This window comes from Lithobates pipiens, unplaced genomic scaffold, assembly GCF_037356315.1.
Source record: "Lithobates pipiens isolate NorthernLeopardFrog02 unplaced genomic scaffold, aLitPip1_a1.2 Scaffold_8, whole genome shotgun sequence".
Lineage (NCBI taxonomy): Eukaryota > Metazoa > Chordata > Amphibia > Anura > Ranidae > Lithobates > Lithobates pipiens.
This window is the reverse complement of record NW_027507903.1, coordinates 174673962-174682102: the sequence shown is the minus strand read 5'-3', so window position 1 is coordinate 174682102 and position 8141 is coordinate 174673962. Positions and strand designations below refer to the sequence as shown.

Sequence of the window (8141 nt, the reverse complement as noted above, 5' to 3'; positions counted from 1 at the left end):
AAGGCTTATATGCAAGTTATTGCCATAAAAAGTGTTTGGGGACCCAGGTACTGCCCCATGCGACATGTATCAATCTTTTTTAAAATGGCCGTTTTTTTTTAGGAGCAGCGATTTTAAAAATGCTTAAAGTGAAACAATAAAAATTAAATATTCCTTTAAATATCATGCCTGGGGGGGGGTCCCCTTAGTCTGCCTGTAAAATGGAGCACATTTATCATACGTTTTACGGTGCCACAGCAAAATTACATTTCCAAAAGAAAAAATGGCATTTAAAATTGCTTGCAGCTGTAATGAATTGCCGGCTCCTGGCAATATAGATAAAAATCAATGAAAAAATCGGCTTGGGTTCCTCCCCCCAGTCCATACCAAGCCCTTCGGGGAAGTCCACGGCAAAAAAAAAACAACATTAGGTCCCCCACAAAATCCATACCAGACCCGAAGGGCCTGGTATGGATATAGAGCGGGGTCCCCCACAAAATCCATACCAGACCCTTTGGGTCTGGTATGGATTTTGTGGGGGACCCCACGCTATTTTTTTTCCATGCCAAAATTTAAAAAAAAGGCGTGCGGGGCCCCCCAAAATCCATACTTTCACCGATTTCACCGATTCCACCGATTTGGCCACGCCGCACCAATTTGCAAAAGTAGTACCTGCACTCTTTTGCCAATTTCAGGTGCGCCTTCAATAGACATCTGTACATAAAGCAGCAGCTGAAATCGCGCTGACCTTGCTACTTTGAAATCGCGCAAACTTCAAGTGAAGTAGCACGATTTCAAAGTAGTGTCAATGTAAACCAGGGCTTAATTTAATGGCTACAGTCACCGTCTGCCATGATCTTGGAGCCTATGAAGATAAAATCAGTGACTGTTTCCATTTCTTCTCCTTCTATTTGCCACTAAGTAATGGGACCGGTTGTTTTATAGCAGAAAGTAAAAAATTCTATTGTTTTTATTTTCAAAATTGGAGGTCTTTTGTGGTTTATAGCTCAAAAAATAAAAAACCGCAGTGGTGATCAAATACCACCAAAAGAAAGTTTGTGGGAAAGAAAGGACATATATTTTATTTGGGTACAGCGTCGCATAACCACGCAATTGTCAGTTAGGGCTAGTTTACACTTGCTTCAAAACAAGGCTTTGGACACGCTTTGTTGTTTAAAGCTCTCTGAACACCAGTCAAAGCTCCTGTCACTAAATAAAATGGTTCGCTTACAGTCCTGTTTACACCTTGCTTTTGCTTGGTACTTAGATAGAAGAAGCTTTGATGAAGCTTTGGTGGGGCTTCGAAGAGGCTTTGGCAGGGTTTCAAGCAAGCTTTGCCGTAGACTTCTATGGAGGCTTTGAAGCTACATGGGGTATTTTTGAAGCAAAGCAAAAGCAGGTGTAAACAGAACTGAAAGCTAACCATTTTATTTAGTGACATGGGCTTTGACTAGCATTCAGAGAGCTTTAACAAAGCCTGTCCGAAGCCTTGCTTTGAAGCAAGTGTAAACTAGCCATTAGGGCTCATTTACACCTGCTGCCGCTTCAACAAGACTTCCAACAGGCTTTGTTAAAGCTCTCTGAATGCCAGGCACAGCTCCTGTTTACACCTGCTTTTGCTTTGCTTCAAAACTTATACGTCATGTAGCTTCAGTGGTGCTTCAAAGCTTCTTCAAAGACTCTATAGAAGTCTATGGCAAAACTTGCTTGAAGCCCTACTGAAACCTCATCGAAGCCCCATCAAAGCTCCAACAACGCCTCATTGAAGCCCCCCCCGAAGCTTCATCAAAGCCCACTTAAGCTCCATCGAAAAGTGTAACTTCCGCTCATTTGATTCCCCCCCTCCGGTGCCACAATTGGCACCTTTAAGGGGGGAGGGGGTTGCAAATACCTGTATAATACAGGTATCTGCACCCACTTCCAGGAATAATATCCCGTGGGAGTCGCACCCCTTCCTGAAGCCCCCCGCTGTCTCCTGAGAAACACAGAGGTCCCAAGAGATAGCGGGGACCACTTGATACGTGCAGTGCGACTCACGCATGTGCACTAGGGAATCGGGAAGTGAAGCCGCAATGCTTCACTTCCTGATTCCCTCAATGAGAATGGCGGTGGCAGCAGCCAAGAGCCGAACGATTGCTCGGCTTCGACTGCCGACATCGCTGTACCCTGGGACAGGTAAGTGTCCATTTATTAATTATTTGCAGTATTTGTAGCTGCTGGCTTTTAATAATATCTTTTAGGTGAACTCCCTCTTTAAACTCACTTGGTGCCTTATCTGCATTAAATTAGCCTCAGAACCTGTGTAATTAATATGTGTTCGGGTTTAAAGGGGTGAGGTGGCAACCCTAGTTTTTCACTTGCTTCAAAACAAGGCTTCGTACACACTTTGTTAATGCTCTCTGAACACCAGTCAAAGCTTGTGTCACTAAATAAAATGGTTAGCTTACAGTCCTATTTACACCTTGCATTTTCTTGGTGCTTCAGCGAGGCTTCGATTAGCCTTTGGTGAGGCTTCAAGCGAGCTTTGCCATAGACTTCTATGGAGGCTTTGAAGCACCACTAAAGCTGCATGAGGTATAATTTTTGACGTGAAGCCGAAGCAGGACTGTAAGCTAACCATTTTATTTTGTGACTAGTGTTCAGATAGCTTCAACAAAGCCTTGTTTTGAAGCACGTGTAAACTAGCTGTTAATGTGTGTTGAAGCCGAAGCAAGTGTAAACTAACCGTTAATGTATGTTGAAGCCGAAGCAAGTGTAAACGAGCCCTAAAAGGTGGTATGCAAAAACGACTAGAAAAAGCATTTCATATTTGTAGGAAGGGGCCCTAAACTGCGCTCTTCCCTCATGACAACTGTCAGGTCTTCAGGTTATTCCAGTCAGAGAGTGTCAACTGTCATGTCACCAGCCCGACCAGAGCGGCGTACTCCGCTCTCCTGAAGGCAAGCCGCTCTCTCTGGCGCCCTCTCCGGCCTACCGGCGGCACAGCGCGCAGAGCGGGCTTGCCAACCACGAGCATGGAGGATCAGAGACACAGTCGCTCGGCTTCCCCCTCCCCTTCACTCAGCTCAATGTCGGAACGTTCCGAAGATGACGTCACAGAGCCTCGAATCCCGTGTCGCTCCGCTTCCGAAGGAAAGGAAAAGCAACAAGAAGGAAGAGCAATGGCGACACTGGATCGCAAAGTGCCCAGTCCGGAGGCTTTTCTGGGCAAACCGTGGTCCATCTGGATCGACGCCGCTAAAATCCACTGCTCCGACAGTAAGAACACGGCCCCATCCGCCTGGCCATCCGCTGTGTAGCCGATCCATCAGCCCCCAGCAGCCTGGCTTTCTATAGACACATCTAGATAGCTATTTGGAGGAAATAAAAGTGAGAGGCTGCTCCCTGCTGTCCTCAGTCCTAGTCCTTCCACTGGGAAGGTTCCTCCATAGACACAGGGAGCCTGGCAGTCTACTGAGTGTGTCTATAGAGAAGAGGCCCATCCTTTACTGCTGCCTGTCTATTCCATACACTGGACCTTCCAGGGCTCCCTATACAATCCCTACACTCAGATGGGCACCCCTCATCTCAGCCCCTGGGGGGGGGGGGGGGGGGGGACATGACACACATTACTGTTTACATTTCCTCAGATGTACATCATGACTTTGGCTTCTCTTTTCCTCCACAGATATAGATGTAGAAGAGACTGGAAAAGAGGGTGGAAAAAGCAGGGAGGTTATGAGGCTAAATAAAGAGGGTAAGTGCGATACCGAATGTGTATACCGTCTACGGCCTTCCGTCACATTGTTGGTCTGGGCGGCTGTATGACGCCGCTGTCAGGGGCGCTTGTGTGGATGTTGCGGAGAAAGTGCGTGAGCTACCTGAGTGCTTGTAGAATGAAGCGCAACGTAAACGTTCCAATTTGATTGTATCGTCTCCTTTACATCAATAGTGCGGCGCTTCCCAACCATACGCAAGTGTCTTCAACAGGCCCGTGTATTGGGACGTTCTCTAAGGCTACATTCACACCTGCCATAAGGGCCGCTATGAATAGTAGCAAAAGGAATCGGAGATTTGGTAGGTGCGGCCCCCGGCCTCGTTGGCTATAGCGACAGGTCATGGTGCCCACAGCTACTCCCGGCCTCGTTCGCTATAATGACAGGTCAGGGTGCCCTCAGCTACCACCGGCCTCGTTCGCTATAATGACAGGTCAGGGTGCCCTCAGCTACCACCGGCCTCGTTCGCTATAATGACAGGTCAGGGTGCCCTCAGCTACCACCGGCCTCGTTCGCTATAATGACAGGTCAGGGTGCCCTCAGCTACCACCGGCCTCGTTCGCTATAATGACAGGTCAGGGTGCCCTCAGCTACCACCGGCCTCGTTCGCTATAATGACAGGTCAGGGTGCCCTCAGCTACCACCGGCCTCGTTCGCTATAATGACAGGTCAGGGTGCCCTCAGGTACCACCGGCCTCATTCGGTATAATGACAGGTCGTGGCGCCCTCAGCTACCCCCGGCCTCGTTCACTATAATGACAGGTCGTGGCGCCCTCAGCTACCCCCGGCCTCGTTCACTATAATGACAGGTCGTGGCGCCCTCAGCTACCCCCCGGCCTCGTTCACTATAATGACAGGTCGTGGCGCCCTCAGCTACCCCCCCGGCCTCGTTCACTATAATGACAGGTCGTGGCTCCCTCAGCTACCCCCGGCCTCGTTCACTATAATGACAGGTCATGGTGCCCTCAGCTACCCCCGGCCTCATTCGCTAGCTATAATGACAGGTCATGGCACCCTCATCTACCCCCGGCCTCATTCGCTATAATGACAGGTCATGGCGCCTGTAGCTGCCCCCAGCCTCGTTCTATATAATGACAGGTCAGGGCGCCCTCAGCTACCACCAGCTTCGTTCACTATAATGACAGGTCACAGCGCCCTCAGCTACCCACGCCCTCATTCACTATAATGTGAGGTCACGGCGCCCTCAGCTACCACCGGCCTCGTTTGCTATAATGACAGGTCACGGCGCCCGCAGCTACCTTGGCCTCATTCACTATAATAACAGGTCACGGCGCCCTCAGCTATTGCTGGCCTCATTCGCTATAATAGGTTACGGTGCCCTCAGCTACCACCGGCTTCATTCGTTGTAATGACAGGTCACGGCGCTTACAGCTACCGCCGGCCTCGTTCGCTGTAATGGCAGGTCACAGTGCCTGCAACTACCGCAGTCCTCGTTCACTATAATGACAGGTCGCGGTGCCCACAGCTACCGCCGGCCTCATTCGCTATAATGACAGGCCATGTATTGGGAACTTCTCTAAGACTACATTTACACCGGTCATTAGGGCCTCTATGAATAGTAGCGACAGGAATCAGAGATGAGGTAGGTGTGGCCACCGGCCCCAATCAATATGACAGGTAGCGGTGTCCGCAGCTACTGCCGGCCTCACTCACTATAATGACGGGCCGTGTATTTGGAACGTCTCTAAGGGCACATTCACACCGGGACGGGCATCGGCGGCGAAGTATCGATATTTTAAGAGGCGCTTAACCGTTGTCTTTGTGGAGCTTTTCGGCCGCTAGCGGGGTGCTTTTAACCCCTGGTAACGGGAGAAAATGGATAAAAAGTGCAGATGCCCATTGATTACAATGGGCAGGGTCGCTGTAGGAGCAGTGTATACACCGCTCCTACGGTGCCTCAAAGATGCTACTTGCAGGACTTTTTTGAGCATCCTGCCAGCGCACCACTCCAGTGTGAATGCCCTCAGGATTTCACACTGGAGTGAGAAGAGGGACGTTTTACAGGTGCTATTTTTAGAGCTATAGCGCCTGTAAAGCATCGGTCGTTAGGGTCGCTATGAATAGTAGCGATAGGAATCGGAGATTAGGTAGGTGTGGCCACTGGCCGCATTCACTATAATGGCAGGTTGTGGCACCCACAGCTACCGCCATCCTCATTCACTATAATGGTAGGGCTTGTATTGGGAACTTCTCTAAGGCTACATTAGTCAATAGGGAAACTATGAATAGTAGCGACGGGAATCGGAGATTAGGTAGGTGTGGTCACCGGGCCCTATTCACTATAATGACAGGTCACGGCGCCCGCAGCTATTCGTGACTGTTCTCTCAGCCGGCGATTACTTGCGGTGATCGCTGCTGGGCGCAGAGAGCTGTGAATAGCTGCGATGCTGCTGACCTGTCATTATAGTGAACAGGGCCTTCAGCTGCACCTATCCGGTTAGAGCTGCAGCAGGAGTTTCTGATTCCCTGCTGCTACTATTCGCACCAGTCCAAATTGCCGGGGTGAATGTAGCCTTGGGTCTTTTTCACACAGGCAGGCCGGGTGGGGGTAAAAACAGGCAGTTGTGCCACCTAACTAAAGCCTGCTATACAGCCAAAGCGGGCTACAATGAAAAGCAGGAGTATGCAAACGCCTAGTTCGTTACCTTTAACATCATTATGTATTAATTAAAAATCTCTGAGGAAGGGAGCATGCCTCATGAAACGCGTCAGCTGTCTTACTACAGAGACTTGACATCCCCAATGCTGGAATTGTGATATATATGCTTTGGATCTTCTCATGTGTGTGAGTACATTTTAGGCTTTTTTTTTTTTTTTTTTATAAATACATAATGGTATTAAAGTGGTTGTACACCCCATTATACCACTTTTACCTACAGGTAAGCCTATAATAAGGCTTACCTGTAGGCACTGTGAAAAATCTCCTAAACTTGCACAGTTTAGGAGATATTCGCTGTATCTGCATATGCTGATGTCATCGGCACATGCACACTGTAGAAAGGGTCCACTCATGCCTTTTCTTCAGTAGCCATGCCATGACCGGCAGCTCCCGTGGAAGTGACTAAATCGTGGCACCGGCCAATCACAGCGGCGGAGCCCGCAAACCCGTAAATAATTCTGGGAGACATGTCGCTGGTCACAGCGGTGTGCGGGGACCGTTGCAACAGCTACGATCTAAGGTAGGTATTTCATAATGAGCTAGTATGCAATGCATACTAGCTCATTATGCCTTTGTCTTGCAGGTTTTTTTTTTTACTAGATGTTTGTACCATCTTTTTTATTATAGTGATTTGGAGTTTGCCCACTCAAGGAGAGTAGCAATGTTAGAAACTATATAAAACACCGGAGTGAGCACTGATGTTTGATTTTGAAGCTAGTGGGGGCTGTTCACATACTGTGGCTGTGGAAAATGAAACAAGGCCTGTCAAGTTGACAGGGGGCATCGCCTGTCAAACTCCCCTATTCAAGTCAATGGGGCCGCACTGCAGCAGCAAGCCAAACGCTTCATTCGTGGTTGATGTACATTTAGTCCATTGAAAAGTGCCATTTGGCTGAACAAAGCCATCTTTCTTTCATGAAGCAGTATCGTGTCCTTAAAACCTGACTGACTACTTAGCCACACTTTGAAAAGCAATCCACCGCAGATAACTTTTCAGAGAACAAGTCCTAGGGCTCATTTACATGTATGTTCTCTGAAGAGCCATCTGGGGTAAATTGCTTTTTAGAGAGCAGTGCAGGCACAGTTGACAGGCATTCAGGTGGTCATGCTACCACTTTCTGAATGCCTCCCTGTGTTTTTTTTGTAAAATTTTTTTAAAGCTTAACAACCACAAGCGTACAGTTTGGCTCGCTGTTGGGGTGCAGCCCCATTAACTTCACTCTGGCCAAGGTGAAGTTAATCCTGAAAACATGATCTGTTGGGGGTACTGTAGCTGCTGACCTTTAATAAAAGGACACTTACCTGTCCAGGAATCAAGCGCTGTCCTCACGTGTGCTGGCTTTTTTCCGGTATTCAGGTCCCTGACGTATCCTATTTACTTTGGGAAGCTAGCTGTGATTCCTTACGGCTTCACAGCCGGTTCACCACTGCTCATGCCCAAGTAGTACTAGCCTTCTGGGATCTGTGATGCGTCTCAAGAGGTTGCAAGTGGGGAGGGATGAGAACTTCCACTCTGATCGACTAGGCATCAAAGCTAGGTATCCCCCCCCCCCCCCAATAAAAACATATTCTAAATATGATGGGGGGGGGGGGGAATCAGAACTTTCCCTTTTGAGTGAAGTTCCCCTTTAAGTACTGAACGAATAAGTGATCTAGCACAATGGCCTGCCATATTGGATACAGATTGATTACATAGTTTAGGTACATCCTCATATTACATATTGCTT

At 48.5% G+C, this 8141-nt stretch overlaps 1 protein-coding gene across 2 annotated transcripts in view; it reads left to right on the top strand.

Annotated features, from left to right (window-relative positions):
* Nucleotides 1-2956: 2956 nt before the first annotated feature.
* Nucleotides 2957-8141, top strand: part of ATXN7L1 (ataxin 7 like 1) — a 192581-nt gene continuing 187396 nt past the window's right edge. For both annotated transcript variants that reach the window (XM_077472254.1, XM_077472253.1), the window contains exons 1-2: nt 2957-3237; nt 3647-3715. In XM_077472254.1, coding sequence (XP_077328380.1) covers nt 2994-3237; nt 3647-3715 — 313 coding nt within the window. In that variant the 5' untranslated portion in view covers nt 2957-2993. The remainder of the gene's footprint in view (nt 3238-3646; nt 3716-8141) is intronic.